At 39.8% G+C, this 20,612-nt stretch overlaps 1 protein-coding gene across 2 annotated transcripts in view; it reads right to left on the reverse strand.

Moving 5' to 3' along the window:
- LOC308390505 (corticotropin-releasing factor receptor 1-like) overlaps positions 1 to 20,612 on the reverse strand; it is a 102,291-nt gene that overhangs the window by 23,172 nt on the left and 58,507 nt on the right. For both annotated transcript variants that reach the window (XM_080872580.1, XM_080872581.1), the window contains exons 6-9: positions 14,476 to 14,582; positions 5,027 to 5,147; positions 3,995 to 4,148; positions 957 to 1,017 (exon numbers count right to left, since the gene is read on the reverse strand). In XM_080872580.1, coding sequence (XP_080728706.1) covers positions 957 to 1,017; positions 3,995 to 4,148; positions 5,027 to 5,147; positions 14,476 to 14,582 — 443 coding nt within the window. The remainder of the gene's footprint in view (positions 1 to 956; positions 1,018 to 3,994; positions 4,149 to 5,026; positions 5,148 to 14,475; positions 14,583 to 20,612) is intronic.

A 20,612-nucleotide genomic window follows, 5' to 3' on the forward strand; every position in this document is an offset into this window, starting at 1 on the left:
TTTCAAGACATCAGCTAGACCGGAGACGTCAACAACCTTCAGCCTGACTGCATCATTTACTGGGAAGTGTTAAGTAACACTAATATGGTGCCAAGCAAGCTAACGAGGTCCTTGGAACCCAAATATCACTTCTGAGGGAAACACTGCTTTCTGTAAAACATAGAAATGGTGTGAATATTTGACTGTTCAATCACACCCACGGTCTTGCACTGGTCAGTGGGATAAAACTTTATTCGGTTTAAATGAGCTGTGTAAATGAGCTGTCTGTGCAGTCTTAATGTTTCGATAGACAACTCGCTGTCAGGAAAATCTCATTAATGCAGTTGCGTATACTTTTTACTTATCTTTGTGTACGGTTTCCCTCTGCAGACACTTTCTCTGCTGCTGATGGGAGCTGGAACCAAATTTCTTGAATGTGTCATCAGACTTGGCCATTAAATTGATTCCGATGCATTCACTGCTCTAGCGATTTTTATATTTCTGGCAGCAGGATGGTTTGTGTGGGGGGACTGAATCAAAATAAACTACAGCGTATGCTCGTGGTAATGAAGGAATATGTCACTCACAGTTTTTAACAGTTTCTGGACCACAGCAGAGCTCAGAAGCACAGGGGAGTCAGATTTAGGACTTTGGAGAATCTGGTTTTGGCCTTTTAATTGCATTTGGTGACAATTAGAGAAATCTAGCGTATCAACCGACTTTTCCAATTATTCAGCGCCCGTTTCTAAATTGCCGAATCAATTTTCACCTCACTAATAGGTGTGAAAAGAGAGCAAGCACTCCCAATGAAATGCTGGCAGGGCTAGAGTGTAATTAAGAATATTGTACAATGCAAATGTGATTACGGCTGATTATTAATAGACATTCATCTCCCTAATGTAACGCTTTGCCCTTGTCCTTTTATTACCCGGATAGAATAAAAAGTTCCTTGTTGAATATCTTGAAAAGAGGCTTACTTCTCATTGTCGTAGTAGAGCTTCCCGATGGCCCACGCCACGATTATCGGGAATGGTATACCTGTAAGGCAAAAAAACACAAAATGACAGGTGGTTCTTTCATCTTTCTCTGCTATTCAAATCACAAAATATCACTCCAGGGATTTCATGCTGGAATATGAAATCCTTTTCTTTTTTTTTTAAAGCACAGCACCAGTGACTGCCAAGCTCTGTCAGGAGCAATTGTTGTCTGTGTGCCGTGATCCACAGATGCAAGCCAAGACTTGTCACCATCTGAATGTTTCTTTGTGAATGAATAAAAAGCTGGACTCTGGCTGACGATAATGCGGCGTGATCTCGTGATTTACCGACTTATAAAAGCTTAATAAAGCAGAAAAAACAGCCATCACTCACTTTTAAATGATACTAACAGGAGCGTCAAGACCCTACGAGCCAACGAGTCACACATTTAAGTCAAATCTCTGGAATATTTCCACGCTGCGGGAAATTTACTGTCATCAGCAGGAAATTCTCCCCTCACAGCTCCAGATTACTTGATAAATTACATTTTTCTTGCAGTGTTCTCCTCTTGTCCACCTCCTGACTTGTGGAAAGCAATGATGTCCTCCCGAAGCCAGTGATCCAACATATAGCGAAGCACAGAAAATCTGACCTTATTTATTTTGATGAAATGTGCTGCGGTCTGTCCTTCACACCGAGCCTTCACATCATCCCCGGAGGGAAATGTAATCCAGCTAGACAATACACCTAATCTCAACAACTCAAAGTTTAGTTTGACAATGTGAAACAGGCTGACAGTGAACTGCACACCAAGGCATTTTCCAGCTGCCGCACAAAATCCTGAGATCTCCATCAAGTCAACTGCCTCCTGCTGTTTGATAAAATAGCATCTGATGTTCAGCTACGTCTTTTGAGATGAAACTCACAGCTCTGAAGTTCATAGTTGGACTCTGAGATATCTCTTTGATAAGGTTTTAGTCACACGGGCCTACAGGCTTTTTTTCTAGTGGCCGGCAGGTTGGCGGAGTTTCGATATATTTGTAGGCCTGTGTGACTGGGCCAACACACTCCCATTAGTCAAAGTGAATCTAACCCTAAAGCATTTAGTGTCCTTAGCTTGACATTTTGGGAATTCTTTCTGAGAGATTAGTAGGAAAATTAAACCTACTTTCTTGACTTTAAGTTTCAAATTAGGACCAGAAGAGGTTAGTTTAATGCTGGAAAAACTACTTTACTGTTGCCTCACAGCAACAAGGTCCTGGGTTTGACTTTGTGTGCAGGGTACTCCACCATCCTCGAACAGTACAGACATGCAGTTATTGTGGATAGGTTAATTGGTGATTCTAACTGAATGGTTGTGTCTTTCTGTGCGTTAGCTCTGACAGTGGAAGAATAAGCTAGATGAACCTTTAGAGGTTATACAGGCTCTCAAACCAAGCTAGCCACCATCTTTTATCTGTATTGTCATGATGTCGGTGTAGCCCAGCTAGAAAAAAAGAGCAGTAGAAAGTAATTTTTGGGTGTATGATGTAAACGATTTAGTCATTTCTTTTTTTGGGTTAAAGGAAGAAGTGAACAAATCAGATGATTTGTTGCCTTTTCATTCCTGTTCATACAGTGCCATGTGCTCGGCATACTAATGTTACCGAAGCCGAATCGCTAGGAGTTGCAACGGAGTCTGCTGCAGCTTTTTTGGTTGTTCCGAATTTCACCCTGTTCAACGTCAGGTTTCTTGTTATCTGGTCAAAGGATGACTGGACAGACGAACGCAGTCTGAAGCAAACCTCCATCGAGGAGCAGTGATTCCACAGTTCCAGTTAAGTGGAACCCAAAAGTGGGTAGGATTTGCTGAGGTTTTATTGAAGGCAGAGCTTCGTTCCCATTGAAGCTTCCTTCACCGGCGTGTGGTAGGACAACAGTTAAACAAACTGAACAGCCCCAAACATCCATCAGTTATCCAACATTATTCATTCATACATTTGACTCAGAGAAAGCTGTATGCGCACACTTTTATTTAGTTTGTTATTTTTAGGGGGGAACTATTTTGTATTTTATTGTTTCAAGTACATTTATTTGCAGCTGCTGTGTCAAATATAACAAGCTGTGCACTGTTTACCTTGGTGTGGTCCTTCCTTATTGATGCTTATACCTTGGGCTCCTGTCAGTCCTAGATTATCTGATACTGGCCTAGTGGGAATTTGGTCATTCTTGCTAATAAACCATAAGTAGGGTTACATCAGGTTTCTTTTGCTGTTTTATTTTGAACTGCTACAATTTTGTTAGTTACACTTGTATTAAGCCTTTCTATCACTCTATTAAGAAGTGTTTGATGTTCCACTTAATGAGATTTATCTAAACTGCTGTTATTAAACCAGTTGGTTTGCTTTGTAAAAAATTCCGCTCCATCTTTCTCAAAGTATGCATGAGTGTGGCTTCAATCCAGTACTGATGTACTGCTAATAAAATGCCACTTGATGGTGTGTGAATGTATTAGTTCTTTCAGAGTTTCATCATATTTGCATCCTTGCGTGCGTCAGCTGGGGTCAGATATTTGTTTGTTTTTCCCTTGCTTTGTCTGTTTATACATATTTTAATATGCCTGAACTAGTAAAAAAAGCTGTTTTCATATATTTTTGTGTGCGTCAGATGACTGGAGTACGACACTGAGCCTGCAATGCAGCCCTTTAAAACTGGATTTTACACCACCATCACCTTTTAAGCCATTTACAAGCTGCTGCACCGTCCTGATTTATTGTAACTTGTTTTTAGTCAATGATGATTAGGCTTAGTTTGGTAAGTAGATAAGATTTGTTAAAAAGCTCTTAGATTTGTCATTAAGTGGTTATTTAAGCAAAGAAAAAAAGACTCTTAGTGGTCCAAAAATCTACTGAACTGATCTGGTAACTATGAGCCAATTTAATCAGAGAGAATTTTGGTAAATGTTTCCCATTTTCCCAAAATGTCCTTGTTAAATATTAACTGATAACTGTAGAAGTGTTTTGCAGATAATTCAAGATAAAAGCAGTAAGGCTGCTTACACCAGCCGATGCAGATGAACATCCACTTGCGGAGCTTGTCGGTGGAGTAGGTGAGGACGATGGCGGTGTGGAGGTAGCAGCCCTCTCCAAACATCCAAAAGAAGTTGGTGGAGTGGAAATAGTTGAAGGAGGCGGTTACAAGGCGACACCATATCTGCAAAATGAAAACAATTATCTGCATTTAAGCAGACTTAAATGTGTAGTTACTGAATTAAATTCAGCCAAGACAAACTGATAATACTTCTAAAAACTGCCATATCTACAAGCTGTTATCCATGGCTTCGTACTTGCTCTTGTTCTAGTCTTACTTTCACCTGACAAATTAAAGGCAAAAATGTAAATATTTCTACATTCTGAGAACAATTTAAACTAATCAAGCTTAAACTTATTATGGAAGACATACTTTTATACCTTAATGAATTAATTTGTTTCTTTTTTGTTATGTCCAACAAATAATTTAATTCAGTAAACAAAAATATTTCAATCTAACTGTAACATATAGACTTTATATCCATTATTTACATGGTCCAGCCTGGTTCTGCCAGAGGCTTCTTCCTGTTAAAAGGGAGTTTTTCCTTCCTGGTGTCACCAAGTGCTTGTTCACAGGGTCGTTTGATTGTTGTTGGTGGGGTTTTCTCTCTAATATCGTAGGACCTTTACCCGACAATATAACAGGTGACTGTTGTAGTGCTTGTTGTTGGTGATGTATCAGTGAGATTGGACTCAACTGAATTGAATAAAAAGAGTAAAAACATCATTTTCCTACACAGGCTGACACACAGAGGTCTACCGGCATTAGTTTCACACCTGGATTAATACATATGTTCTTCTTCCATCAGCAGGACTGTTTATGGGATTAAGTCAAACTAAGCTAGAGAGTTCTGGCGCTGAAGGAACATTTCACCCAATAAATATATTTGGCTCATCTCATTTTGTTTTTAAGGCATTAAAAATACTGTTAAAAATCTCCTTTACTTTAAAACCAAAGTTTAGGGGTTTTTTGTATTAAACCTCACATAAATGGGCTCATACCACGTTGCTCTCGTGCACCTCGGGGCTCATGGTCATTTGGACGATGAACCAGGTGGCGTTCCTCAGGATGAAGGCGGTTATGAGGTTCCAGTGGATGATGTTTCTCAGGCAGCGGATGCTCCTGTGAGAACAGAAGTAGGGAAAACTCAACTGCTGATGCTGCTTTTCCAACATTTCTCTTGTTGTTAGGTCACGAGCTTAATTTAATTCTGAGAAGAAAGATAAAAAAAATATATATGTAGTTTAAAAGCAAACATGTGAAAGCTGGCAGGAAATATCTGATTTAATTATCTCCTCCTGCTGAGTTTGAGTCTATTTTTGACAGTTACAGTGTGACTCCAACATTACAAATTATAATATCGGAAACACAGAAAATGAAGCTGATAAGAATAACGAGTTGATGTAGCCTCAAAAGGAACATTTCCCATCAATCCTCACTTATATAATAAGAAGTAAGACTTAATTCCCGCTCTACTCTTTTGTTTGTGTAATGCCCTGAAAGCCTGATGTTTTTTTTCTTTTTTTAAATGCGGTAAATAAATTCACTCGGGGATACAATTAAAATCTGCCCAAGTGCCTCAGAGCGGGCGCTTGAAAATAGAAACATACGACTGCACGGACTGAGCAAACCATCCTCGCTCGCTGCAGTGACGGCCACGTTCGCTATCACCAGCTGACGGCATTATCAGCCGGCGAAGGCCGCTTCCTCTTCTGCCAAGCATGAGTGACGTGATTTATTTTTCAGCATGCATTAATTCTTAATAGGTGTCACTTTCACTGGCTTTGTGCTGACTGAGCAGATGCATGAGCAGCATTTTCCAGCAGCATTGTATTTACTTATTTATTATATTGCACGTTGTACAAATTGTATCATGTTTTTTATTTCTCTCTGAAGACGCTCTACCCCATTAGTAACATAGCAGGCTTCAAAAAGCTCGAACACCGTTTGGATTAATTACAATGTCATTTTAAATAAGGTTTTAAAAGCAGCCTTGAGATGATAAAAATCAAATAACTTTGTGTTTTTTAAATCCCGTTGTTCCACAAATGAGAAGATAATTTCCCCACATCATGTTATAATGTTGCCACCACGCCAGGAGCACAGCAAGCACCTCACTGCCCTCGGCATGCTGTCTGTGGGGGCAGTGTGGCCTGATGGGACCTAATTAAGAGAATGGCTACATGCTCCTGCAAACAAGTCTTTGTTAAAGGCACAGTAAATTTGTTTTTCTTTTCTTCTAATCTCACAAATTTTTAAAATGTTATTATTTTATATTACAATCTTACTTGATCTGGGTTTTTATTCATGTGATACTGAACATACAGGTCCAGAATCATACGACAACCGCAGACTCAAATTTGTAGCTTTGCATCTGTACGCCACCACAATAGATTTTAAATCAAACAACCAAGATGTGATTCAAGTTCTGTTTAGAAATTACTGCCATTTTTATACACAGTCCCATATTTTAGACAGTAATGGATCAGTCGGCTGATGAGCAGCTACATGTCTGAGTCTTGTTCCCGTTGTTATTTTGTAAGAAATTAAGCAGATGAATGAGCTCGAGTTGATTCCAAGTCTTGAACCAAGTAACTCTTAGTATGAAGGACAAAAAGGTTTCCATCATTAGCCTGAGATCACAAAATAAACCTATTAGAGACAGAGCAGAAACCTTAGGACCTGCCAAATCAACAAACCTGGTGCATTCTTAAAAATGAGGAACACCGAAAGGCCCGAAAGGCCACAGACGACACCTGAAGTGCATTTAGACAGAACTATTTGACTGAACTGAGGTTTACTGAGGTTTCAGAACAAGGTGCAAACCACTGGTTACACTGAAGATCAGGAAGGTCAGATTAGACTTTGAATGGAAAACATCTAGAAGAGCCTGAAGAGTTATGGAAAAATAAATATATAAATGAAACAAGGTGAAGAATGATGGGAAAAAATGAGAAGGTGTTTCTGGACTTTTAGGTTCTCCTTCATTAAGATTTCTTTGTTCTTAGCTTGTTCTTAGCTTGATTATTACATTTATATGTATATATTTTAGCTAGTTTGATCTCTCAGTGTCTCCCTCCGTTCATTCAGTTTACTCGCATTCAGCTTTAATTTGCTAATCACATTCTCCCATTTATTGTCTCTGGTTTTACCTCCTGTCTGTTGTTTACCTTGATCATATTCAGCTGTGTTTAGTTTCCCTCCTGTTTCATGTGTATTTATAGCCTGTGTTTTTAGTTGTGTCACGCTGTGTTTCAGCCCTGTGAAGTTCCTAGGGTGTTCCCTGCTGGTTTCTTCTGTGTTTTTGGACGTTGGCCACAGTAAAGATTCACTTTTTGTTTTCTTCTAGTCTGACTCTGCAGTTTGCATTTAGGTCTCATCTCCATGCATTTCCCGACACGAGGAGAGAAACAGTTCCTAATCTGAAGCACACCACATCATGGAGGGCATCGTATGGGCGTGCACGGCTGCCAGCAGAACTGGGTCACTAGTATTTATTGATGATATGACTGTTGATAGAAGCAGTGGAATGAATTGTGAAGTACACAGGGCTGTACTCTCTGCTTAGATCAGACAACCCTTCACAGTGCAAATAGATCCAAAGCAAACTGCAAAAGCAACCCAAGGAAAAGAAATGGGACATTCTTCAACGGACACATCAGTTACCTGATCTCAGCCAAACAGAGCAGAAGGCACAGAGGGAAGAGAACCCACAAACAAGCAGCAACTGAAGGTAGCTGCAGGCAAAGCATCTCAAGGGAGGAAACAGCATTTTATCACAGGCTAGACTTCAGACAGTCAGACACTGCAAAGGATTCACATTCATGTTAGTTTGTCCAATTGATTTTGAGTATCTTAATATAAAACGCCAGTGACAGTGCTACTAATATGAAGTTATAACCAGTCAACACTACAAAGGAATTGGCTCCTTGACCAATCACAGTGTCCTCCTTTTCTGTTGACAGGAAATGGTCTCAGAGGGTGCCAGTTTGAGTTGCTATCATGGTAGCTGTCCTAACATGATTTTTTTAAAGCTTTGTTTAACGTTCTTTCTCCATTTATTGATAAAAGGATTAAATAAAACATTTATCGTACACATTTTTTGTCCCGGACATTATGTCATTGACGTTCTGTCGCTGATGTCGGCCCAATTTTCATTTTGGAACTACTTTTCCACCGAGGCTAGGCGTTGAGAAAAGATGGTCATCTGGCAGGTACTCAACGTCAAAATGTTTGCCGGGTAGTTTTCCCAAATCCTGCAAACAGGGGGAGAGACTGACAGACGACAAGAACATAACCCTCTTGGCAGATGTAATAATCCATTTGACACACCAGGAAAAATGAAGATTCTCCAGAGGAAATGATGTTCAGTCTTCTGCTGAAAATAGAAATGTGGTCTCAGCTCAGATGGTGCTGGATTTATGCTCAGCATGGCCACTGTGTTCCCAGTAATTCTGCTGCAGACACTGTTTGGTATGCAGGTAAGATCACGATGACATTTTAGAAGATTTGCTGACTTTGCCGCTGCTGTGCCCCTCTCTTAAATGAGGACAGTTTCGATTTCTGGCTTTCTCTGAGAGTTTCTTCCAGATATATTTGGAGCACAAAACTTAACTTTGCTTCTCAGCGTTCACAGTTCACAGTTTTGACAGTGTGAACGGTAAGAAGATGGATCCCTGGTAATCCAAGTGGCCCGGGTGGCCTATTTTTTTTTTTAACCTGAATTATTGCACAGTAAGCTTTTCACTGTAAGTATTATGCCATGTAGCACACTCACAGTCTGCAGTGAGGAGCTCCACTGCTGGGCTAAGATTCACTGCAGTCAGATCAACTCGAGGAGTCGGTGTTATAGATTTGTCCGCGCATGTAGGGAAAACGTGCGAATCCTGAGGTGCATTTCAATAAGAAACACCCGGTTTATGATGCTGTTACATGCGCCACCAGTGACAGCTATAACTCTTAGAAACCTGATACAACATTTAGGAGGCTGAATGAGTTCCACTTTCTGATTCTGGGTCAGTTTTGGATGAATAACTGAACTGAAATGACAGTTTTTACAGCTGAGTATTTATAGGCATCAACCAAAGTGGGGCAGCAGCTGCTCAGCAGGTAGAGCTGCATGTTCACTCGTCGCAGGGATGGTTATTTACTGACTCCTCTCAAATGGTCCTTGAGCAAGACGTGTCACGTTTGTTGAGACTCACATGAACACATGCTTTTTTATATAAACAAGTCAACCGGCTAAAATCAGGGAGCTGAATGTTTTCTGTTGAAGAGGTGCCATATGCTGTGTGATAACAGGGGTTTTATCGCCAGGGATCAGTGCGTAAATGTGTCCAGGAAGGGGAGAAATGGAGGTGTTCTTTGTCACGTAAAAGGAAATGAAGTATGAGGAGGTACGACCTGCTGTAACTTCAGGATTTTGGCATCCAGCTGCTGCTTTCTGATGGAGAATCTGAAAGCCAACTTCTCTTCCTCCTGACTTTTATTGCTGGTGCAGGACTTTTACTTCTTTGCCTTTGAAACATTAACACAAATTACATTTTCTATTTGCTGTTAGGTGCAAAACACAATGACTGCTTTCCTGCAGGCCTTATTATTTATTTGTTTTCCAACTCACTCCCCGGTTTTTGCTCCAGATTAAAGAACATTATGATTACAGTATAGATCTCATAAGTCTTCACTTAATAGTTAAATTTAGGTCAGATGTTCACAATAAGCAGCAACTTCAAAGGCTGTAAAATGAAGGCAACATCAAAGTATGCAAACTGCAGTTCCTCTAATGGCCACTTGAGGCCTGCTCCAACGAGCACGTTTGCTCTTTAGTTGTGAATTATTAGGGAATGTGGTCGTTTCGACTGATAGGTCAATACCTCTGTACAACTTTACCACCTGATGGTACTACAGTGTATGAAATATTAAAATGACTGTATTTTTTTTTTTTACCATTTGCTCTTCATATTTTATCACATTTTTTCCAAATTAGGTGCAAAAGTGTGTTTTGTGCCACGAAATAATCCACTACAATGCTGCACTCGTCCATCTGCATAGCGATCAGCTGCACAACCTGATACTTGGATGTGCTGGTCAGCACCAAACATTTTAAAATGATGGCCAATTAAGCAGCGTTTCTTCCAATTTCCTGTCACTGCTTTGTCCCATTCATGCTGCTTGTTAAGTTTAAAGTTGGACAACCCACAGCTGCTGTTGACATTTCTGCTCGGAAAAACATCTTTAACTTCAGAAACACTCCTCAGTAACACTCGCCTCTTCCTATTTTCCAGTCACTGGAGCAGATATTTGAGAAACAGTGAGGTTATTGGACCTTTGTCTACAGAAACAACAGGAACAAATACTCCATCCACCTTAATCACAGTAACACCAACAGTACGCTCTGCAAGTTTGTAGCACAGGATAAATGATGGAAAGGAACGACTGAGTGTTTAGGAGGAAGATTACCCCAAATTTTTGCTACATGCTCTTAAGATTTATTAGACTTTGTTGTGTTTTGGCTTTTTTGTTTTGCTTGCTTTCATTTAAAATGGTTTGATTTGTGGTCTACTAAAGCTTGTGTAGCGTTACTTAAACTGCTTGTGTCTTTAATAAAAACGAGACCAGGCACTATCTGTTATCTGTTAAAGACAGAGGCCTTCGGGTGGTGGTGGTTAATTGAACACATTAATTGATACTTCTTCATGCTGCTGGCGTTCTTGTGTTAGGGTTCAAGGCGACAGACGACCTCATTTAAAACTGCAGTCAACTAATTATCCCAAGGTCCATTTGAGCGTACCTGAAGGCACCTCGCTTTCAGGTACACAGAAAAAGTGCATTCATTTTAATTGGATAGAAATATTCCATTCGTTCAGATTACTTAATGACTTCAGCCTGATCCTTGTTTGTCAGCTAAAAATAAACAAAACAAACAAACAAACAAACTGTGTATGTTTTAAGTGATTGGTGGAACTACTCAGGTAATCATAAGGCAGTAACTCAATGCATTTAGATAAGCAGACAGGGTCACGACGACCCGCTGAAGGCTAAGTTAAGCATCAGAACTGGGAATAACGGTTATTTAAGTGACCCTGAACATGGCACGGGCTGGTCTGAGCGTTCCATCATGCAACACTGCTGCAGCATTCAGATGGTAGCGTCAAAGCTTGAATTTGAATGTTGTTGGTGGTTTCTTGAACAGGACAATGGGTTTAATGTATTCAGACGGCCTCCACAATCACCAATCTCAGTGGAATGGATCATGGCTGGGCTGTGGTGGAACATGAGATTCTCATCATGGATTTGCAGCAACTGACAAAAGGGAGTCTAATCTGGTACGAACAAGGTTTAACTAATGACAAACGGATTGTTTCTCACTCACTATGTGTTAATAGACTCTCTGCATTGAATCATATCTGTTATTAATCTCTGTCTCTCTTCCACAGCATGTCTTTATCCTGTCTTCCTTCTCTCACCCCAACTGGTCGCAGCAGATGGCCCCGCCCCTCCCTGAGCCTGGTTCTGCCGGAGGTTTCTTCCTGTTAAAAGGGAGTTTTTCCTTCCCACTGTCGCCAAAGTGCTTGCTCATAGAGGGTCATATGATTGTTGGGTTTTTCTTTGTAGGTATTATTGTAGGGTCTACCTTACAATATAAAGAGCCTTGAGGTGACTGTTGCTGTGATTTGGTGCTGTATAAATAACATTGAATTGTACTGAGTTGAAAATTGTTCTTAATAAATTAAATATGTAAAGTTCAGATAATCAGGCTCATCAGGTGCTCAGAGACCTCCTGGTTCTTCTGAAAGCTCTGGGCTCAGTAACATCTACTGGAAATTGAAAGGTAGCATTATGTAAATCCTCATTTCGGGACACACAGTTTCCTGTTTGCTGTTTTTAAATTGGGATCAGTCATGAATAATGTGCAGCCTTGTTAAATGGGGCCTTATTATGCTGCAGCTTGCGTCCTGTGCTGTCCCGCTGATCTATATCTCAGCTGTGCTCTGAGATTAGTCTTTCTTAATGTGTATATTTATTCCACGGATTATGTTGCTTATTGACTCCTGTGTTGTAAAAGTTCAGCTAGGGATGGGCACTGCAGATGCTGTGGTGTGTAGCATAGTTCATGCCACATACTTGTCCCCATTAAGCAGAATAAGTAAAATTCCTTCTTTTGTCTTACCAACAGCTCAAAATCCAAAGATAATCATTTATTAACAGACATTAGTAATCAAACAGTTTACTGTGTGGATTATTACACTACACTACCCATGGCTTTCACTTAGGACTGAACAAATTCCAGAAGTCTAAAATGTCAAACAAAGCCAAATCAAATTCAGGCACTCATGGAGGGTAATGCACAGGGAGCATAACCAAACATAACAGACACTTTTGAGGAAGCCTGAAGTGGAAGATGGGATAATCAAAGAGGGCTGATTAGGGAAGGACCAGCAGGAGGGTAATGAGACAAGTGAAGAGAATGACAGGGACTAGAAGGACAGAGCATATTTCTCCCATGCTGGCTCCTCTTCATTGGCTCCCTGTTAGATTAAGAAGCTAATTTAACTCACATACAAGGTTTTAATCAGGCCCCATCTTATCTTAATGACCTCAAAGCACCACATGACAACAATAAAGCACTTTAAAGTGCTGGTTTACTTCTGGTTCTTTGGAGCCTCCAGATTTCAGGCCCCTCTTCTCTGGAACCAGCTCCCAGTTTGGATTCAGGAGACAAACACCCTGTCTTCTTTTGACATTGGGCTTAAAACCTTCCTTTTTGATAAAGCATATAGTCAGGGCTGGATCAGGTGTCCCTGAATCCTCCCTTAGTTATGTTGCTGCTGGCTGTGTTTATACAGCTCCCTGCATTTAATCATCAGGGATTATTAATCTCTGGCTCTTTTTCACAGCGTGTCTTTGGTCCGCTCTTTCGGTTGTGCACATGGCCGCCCTTCCCTGAGGTTGGTTCTGCCTAAGATTCCTTCCTGTTAAAAGAGATTTTTTCCTTCCCACTGTCGCCGAGTGCCTGCTCATAGGGGGCTGTCTGATTGTTGTTGTTTTCTCTCTAATCTTGATGGGTCCTTACCTTACAATATAAAGCGCCTTGAAGCGACTGTTACTGATATTTGAGGATTTATAAATAAAACTGATGGGAGACAAACAGGAAGCAGAAATAAAAACCCTATCAAAGTAAAACAAGAAGTAACCGAAGGTGAATGAAACAGACCTGGGTACTAACACTTAAGAAAACGGCCCAAAACAAACTGAACATGGGGACAGAGATGAAGGAATCCTGGAGGACAAACAGAGACAGCGAGAAATTAAACCAACACATGAACTGAAATACATGATCCAAAACTGAGACTGATCGCTAGAATAACCATCAAAACCTGGTGATGTCACAGGAAATGAAGCCTAAGATCAACTAAAAGAGAAAAAATCCAAACAATAACCTAAATTTCAAACCGTTGGGAATAAAAGTAAAAACTCAGCAGAAGCTCGAATTCATATTTTCACAAAGAATTCAAAACCAGCACAAACCCGAGGAATGTGCTATTCTGATAAATAACAGGAGATTATGAATGCAGCTCTTGGAAACAGTCAGAACTTATTAAACTTCATGTCCACGGCATAAATCTGCATTATTGTTAGATTAAGCGGGAGACTCGTGAGCTTCTGTGGAAAGAATCCCTTCAAACTGTCTTTTATAGTAAGATTATCAGGAAATACGCCAAACTGCTCATTGCACTATTTTATAATGAACATTACGCCTCGCTCTACCCTGCGCTCCTCTCCTTCCTTCCAGATCCACACCAGTGCACAGGAGCCTCGGCGTTTCCCTCCATCAAACAGCTTTCCTTTAAATGGTTCTCAATTTCTTTACAAAGTCAAGAAGGTAAGTAATAAATGCCAAACTCCTTCTCCTGCCATTTTTAGCTGCCTGACACTTCTTCCTCCCCCACTCTCTATTCATGCCACTGTGGCCCACAAACACAGGTTGTGCATAAATGCTATCCTGTAGAGCTTCTACTTATTATGTCTCTCTGTGCCCTTTCACGCTTTTCTCACTCCCCGGGGGTGTCTCGGCGATCGATAACAGCCCCGGCTGTCGAGGGTGCTAAGACCTTTCTCTCGTTAATGCACGGCTTATTTCGGTTTGCCAGAGAAACCCTTTTCCGCCTCCACCGATTGTCCCGGCAGGCCTCCGTGAGACTGTTTTCTCCCGGTTTTGAGATGGGTCTATTATTCCCAATTGTGGGGTGAAATGTGCCCTAGTTTTTGCGGGCGTCTAAACCCTTTTTACATCTGCGGGATTGAGATAGGGGAGGTTTCATCCCATGACCAAATGGGTTTTTGAATAAGAACCAGAGATGCTTTGAACCTACTGGGATCTGGAAAATACTGACGTCTCTGTCACATCGGGGATTATCAGTGGACTGGTGGCAGGGAGACCAACACTTACCTCAAACACAAGAAGAGGAAGAAGGCTATGAGCAGCGCCACCATGGAGATGCAGTGACCCAGGAAGTTTATGATCACGGCTATTTGGTAGTGCATCTTGCTTTTTTTCTGCAGAAGAAGAAGAGAAACACTGGATGAGTCTTTTGATTCACAGAAATAGTTCTTATTTTCTTCTCTCTGGATAAGACAGGACACTTCAAAGGGTGACAAATCCTCTTTTCTTTTTTCGATTTTTGACGGATGACTCCCGCTGTGATTTTAAACAGGAGTGGGTGTTAGCATTCCCAACAGGGCTGTCAAGGCTCAATTTAAATCTGAATGCAAAGCTGTTCATAATTAATTGTTAAACTGTCTATTTCTGGCAATAATCGAACCCCAAAAATAATGGTAAATATTCAAATATGGAATAATATCTCTAAATATCCTACAGCTGTGGATGGATTTAGACAAAAATGAGTCTAAACGAACACAAACATGTAACAGGTCTCACTGTGTTACCGCAGCAAAAATGCCACAAAAAATGAACAAAACTGCAAAGTTTATTATGCTGTTTGCATTTTTTCTTTGTGGCCTTTTTGTGCAGATATTTGTGCAGCTTTTTCTTGTCATTTTGTGTCTATAACTTTGTGGTACGTTTGCATCTTTTTGAAGTGGTTTTGTATCGATTTTGTATCTCTTTATGGCTTTTCTTTTTCACATTTCTTAAACAAACTTTTTTATGTTTGTGAGTTTTTTTGTGCAAGTTTTGCAAATCATTGTGAATTCTTGGACTCTCTTCAGCCTTTGTGCAATAACTCTTTTTTCCTATCATTTTCGTTATTGTTGTTTTGTCTCTTTTGTCTGTTTTCTGTTCATTTGCAGTCATTTTTGATCATTTTGTGGTACTTGTGGAGTATTTTTATGTAACTTTTGGATCTCTTTGTGGAAGGTTTACTCATCACTCTCAGCCCATATTTCACAACATTTGAGAATCCTTCTGCAGTCTTTCTAGTTTTCTTTGAAATTGTGCTTTTCCAATCTTAGGCACTTTGTTTGGTGGTACTTTTGTGCCAGTTTCCAATTACTTACTAAGTACTGTACATTTAGTTTTTCTTCTTCTAAAATCTTATTTTTTGATCTTGTTTTTGTCACTTTTGGCTTTTTTTGGTGTCTTTGTGGAAGTTTATAGCTGCCCTTCAGTATGTTGTTGGGTCGGTTTCCCCTTTATATTCATTTTGCTTGGCTTTTTAGAAATTTATCTATTTGTTGCTGATTTATGTATTTTTAAATTGCGACTATTTATGTTTGTGTCTCTCATATCATTTTGAATAACCTTAAAATAATTTTACATTTCTTTGCTGACATCTTTTTGGTCTGTTTGTGTGCTCATGTGGATTATTTAACACATCCTTGTGATACTTTAGCATAGTTTTGTCTAAATTTTCTTTTATTTTCTGCTTGTTTTTGTGTCTCTGTGTAGTTCTTTAGACCTTTATTCTTTTGGTGTCTTTTGCAGTCATTTTGTGTCATCCCTAATCTTGTGTGTCCATCTTCTGGCACTCTGGCTCATACAGTTGCATTCAATTTATGTAATTTCAGGGTACTTGTGTGTCTCTTAGTGGAAGTGTTACACATCTTTGGTGCCATTTTGGGGGGAGTTTTGAATTGCTTTTGCATTTAGTAAATGTTATTTGCTGTTCCGAGTCTCTCCGTGGTATTATTTTCACTTCACAGTCATTTTGTGGATTTCTTTGGTGTGTTTGTGTCTCTCAGCAGTTCATTTTATCCACATTTGTGTTCATTTGGTGCCTCTCTGGCACCGGTGATCTCACTGTGGCTTTATTATTTTACACCTCTCCTTTTGGCATTTCTGCATCTCTTTGTTGTTCTGTTGTTGCTGTTTTATGTCTCCTCAGCAGTGATTGTGCATATACTTTCTGGAGCCAACTTTCCAACAGGAGATGGAAACAGAGGATGTGGTCCAGGGGCTAGTAATCCCTGAGCCTTGCAGGAGGGCCAACCAGATTTCATGGGGGCTTGTGCCGCCCCACTGGATCCACTCCTGGTTAGGAAACAGGAATACTGGGAAGCATTTGATTTTGCACACGCTCACATATGGAGAATCCACATGAGGCCTTGTGATAAGATTTCATGCAAACACAGACCCATCTTCCTGCAAATCGGTGCCTAAGCCCACTGTCTGTGCCTCAGAAATCCATTGTGATCAGGTTTCCCCCACTCTACCAACAGTAATCTGTGCTGTAAGTGGATTTATGTAACCTACTGGTGTCTACGCCGAGATTAAGCGTGGGCATGTTTAATCCCTGCCTCATCCACACTGAAAAACGTCATGCGTCCCATTCACTATATTTTAGTCCAACAGCTCTAATCTTCAACTTCTAAATCTGTACTGGACAAATGTTGTTGTGACTAAAAGCGCCAGCCAGCCATCTCTCTGCTGCTTTATTGGAAATTGCTCTATTGTTTTTTGTAAGATGTTTTTCTGATAGATCCTTGGAGGGATATTTCTAGGACTGGGTGACAAGACTCATGATCCATGCGAAGAAGTCATATGAGTTCTTTTTCTGAGCGCCCACCTCTGCGGTTAAAGGTTGGCATATTTTAAGGAACAAATAAGAATTGTTTGGGAAAGCTCGAGGCTCTGGTCGCTCATGAGACAGAGACATTTAAAAGACAAATGGCTCTACTGATGCCATTTATCACACTATCAAAAGGGTTTCCTTTATCCACACTGAAAAAACTGATTCTTTGCCCTCGTGAACATGAAGCAATAATTTTGAGTAAAATGCAGATGAACTTTATAAAAAAGAAGTTTTTTTAATAATTAAGGAAAATAAGTTGGTTTAAACTAACTGTATACAAGTCAAGTAAATTTCATTTGACCAAATTCCATCAAATTTAACATTTAACATTATATTTATGCAAAGAAAGTACATGGAAAAGTCAGTTTTTTGGGATAAATATTTTTTGAGTGAGTGACATATTTTATTTCTATTTGAAGGTTTTTTAAAATAATTTTTATGCAAAAAGGAATTAAAATAAATTCATCCAACGAGATTAATTTTTTAAAACATATTTTAGGTACTTGTGGCTGATGGCTGGTTGCTAGCAGACCTTCCAGGCTTCGGCTGCCTCGGTGTCTCTCTAATATTATTCAGCACCTTGTCATAGGTCTAAGTCAAAAGGACCGTCGCTTCAATAAACCTGTCTTGAAGTTGAGGCTTTGTGTTGCTGGCGGTTACTTCACTCATTGTCACATGGATTTAATATTTTATCTGGCCGCCACATATCGGGTCCTTTATGAAGAGAAATGTTCTTTGTGCCAATAAAACTAGAAAAACTAAAAACTAGTTTCACTCATTTTCACTGCAGTCAAAGTTACACCATGAATGCCTTTGTTAGTCATTAGTTATCTCATTAGTACACACGACTACAGTCCACACACTGTGTCCTCACTACAGATCGAACCCTGCTACATTTTTTCAGTCAGATTTCTACCTTTAAACAGAAGCTGTTCATTCTCACAGATTAAACCAGGTTACAGAACTGCTGTTTCTTTGTGTGCAGCTGTTAAACAGAGTCTGAAACAATGCCATTTAAACTGAGTTACCGATTACTTCCTTTGGTAAATCTCAGTAGATATAAGGCAACAAATCCTTCATTTGTGAAGTTTAATACATTCAGCCTCATCAGATCCTAAGAAACTAAACACGGGGCAAAGATTGTGACTGTGTGGGACACTTAGGCTGAAATGCACTCCTGAGTATTTCTTTTTTAATATTCTCAAAAATGAGATTTCAGCTGCTGTTCAGTCTGTTAAGGTTTATTAGCACACCTGTTTGACTCGCGTGTTTGTTTATATAAACTAGATCCAGTCAAAATGCCGGACACTGTCTCAGTATGTGGGACAGGCGGACAAAAAGTGCAGCGATTTTGTTCCAGTTTTATTTGTATAGCTCAGTATCACATGTAAAGGCTCACAGGACTTCCAAGGGCATAAAAACATACTAAAAGCAGAACAAAATAACCAAAAATTAAGTGTCGTGAAATGCAAAAGAGCACCCAGATGCAAGAAAAAGTCAAATAAAAGTGAGCCTTTCAGTGGCTAAACTACACAAAGTCCAAAGACCTGGAAACCTGGAAATCAAAGCCTCCAAACAAAAGCAGCTGAAAATGTGAAACAAAGAGAAATCAAAAAGCAAGCGAGGCTACGAGAAAACAGGAGGCTGTGAGGAGACGACTCAGAGCTGTGGGGTGTACTGCAAAGCTAGATTTTTGTCTTTATTTTTGGTGTGATAGATCACTACAGTAAAAGTTCAACATGTCCACATCTGTGTGATTAGCCTGTGGGACTCAGAGTAACCTTTGATATTTAAATGGATCCAGTTTACTAAAGTCTAATGTGCAGCTGTCAGGTTAAAAATAAACAGCAGCCCCGAGAGCGCTCCAAGAGGGAAAAGAAAAAATATAAGATTTTGATGTTTTACTTTTCCTCTGATAATGCCTCTGACTAAAGTAGGCACCAGTCTATTTTGTGTGTGAAATGATGAATACGAGTGAAATAATGTGCAATCATGTGTAAAATTCCCCCTTTTATGCGAGCGCTCACATTAAAATGCTCACGGTGGAAGAAAACAAATGCAGCAATAATAGAAGCAGAAAAAACCTGATACGATATTGATGATGAAAACGAGCATGTGCTCTGTGTCTACCTGATTACGAACTGTGGCTGAATCAGTTAGAGTGCCTGCACAGCGCAGCAGTGCTATGAAAAGCGTCACTGCGTGCTCTAATTACAGAATGCAATGCAATTAGGAATCATTACTAATTAAAAACACCAGTTAAAATCAAATTCAAATTCAAATTCAAATTTTATTTGTCACGTACACAGTCATACACAGTACGATATGTAGTGAAATGCTTGGACAACTGCTCGTGACCTAAAGAAAACAAAAAAAGGAAAGGCTATGAATAAGATAGGAAATAAATATGCAAAATTAAAAAGGGTAAATTTAACTAGGAAGGAATAAAATATAAATTAAGGTTAAAAATGAAATAACTGTACAACACAAATTAGAATGAAGGGTAAATTTAACTGGGAAGAATAAGATAAAATATATAAATTAAAGTTGAAAATAAAATAACTGTACAACAAAATACACAATACACAATATAGAACTATATAAGAATGTATGAAGAAATCTAAATATAAATAAATATATACACAATAACAGCAGCTGTACAAGTATTAACTGGAAATGAAGAATATAGTGACCAGTGTTGTGCAAAAACAATGTCCAGAAAGTCCAGTGTGTGTGTAAGAACCATATGTGTGGGTCAGTACTGTGTGGTGGTGTGATTGAGAGACCGTATCGCCTGCGGGAAGAAGCTCCTCCTCAGTCTCTCTGTGTTGGTCTTCAGGGAGCGGAATCGCTTTCCTGACCTCAGCAGAGAGAACAGTCTGTTGTTGGGATGGCTGAGGTCCTTCACGATCTTCCTGGCCTTGGTCCAGCACCGCCTGCTGTAGATTGAGTGCAGGTCAGGGAGCTCGGAGCGGATGGTGCGAGATATGTCCAAGATAAATCCAAGATATGTCAAAAATCCCTCCTTCACAGCAGGATGTCGTGCGCACCGGTTAAAGGACTGTAGACTTTTTGTTTCCCATCGTTTAAAGGGAACATTTTAAAGGTCACATGACAGAAGGAATAATGAGTAATTACCGACAGGAGCGGTTAGCGGCAAGAAAAGAGTATGTGTGGAAATTTCTGCTTTAATTATTCATAAAATGTGATCTGATCTTTATCCAAATCACAAGTAAAGACACACACACACAATTTTTGAGCATGACATTAAACATTCACAAATCTGGTGTAAAAAAAGTTGTTGAATCCTTGGATTAAATATCTTAATTTAATAACTCTGGCATCAGTTATCTCTGACAAGTGTTGCCAGTAGACCTGCACAATGTCCTGGACGAGTTTTGGACCACTTGTCCTCAGAGAACCGCTTCAGCTCAGCCAGATTCTCAGGATGTGAGCAGCTCTTTGAGGTCAGCTCATGGTATTGCTGTTGTGTTAAAGGATGATTTTGGATTATATAAGCCTATTGTGGCTTTTTGTGTACTGCCAACTTCGCACT

The sequence above is a fragment of the Rhamphochromis sp. 'chilingali' genome (assembly GCF_963969265.1).
Source record: "Rhamphochromis sp. 'chilingali' genome assembly, chromosome: 22".
Taxonomy (NCBI): Eukaryota; Metazoa; Chordata; class Actinopteri; order Cichliformes; family Cichlidae; genus Rhamphochromis; species Rhamphochromis sp. 'chilingali'.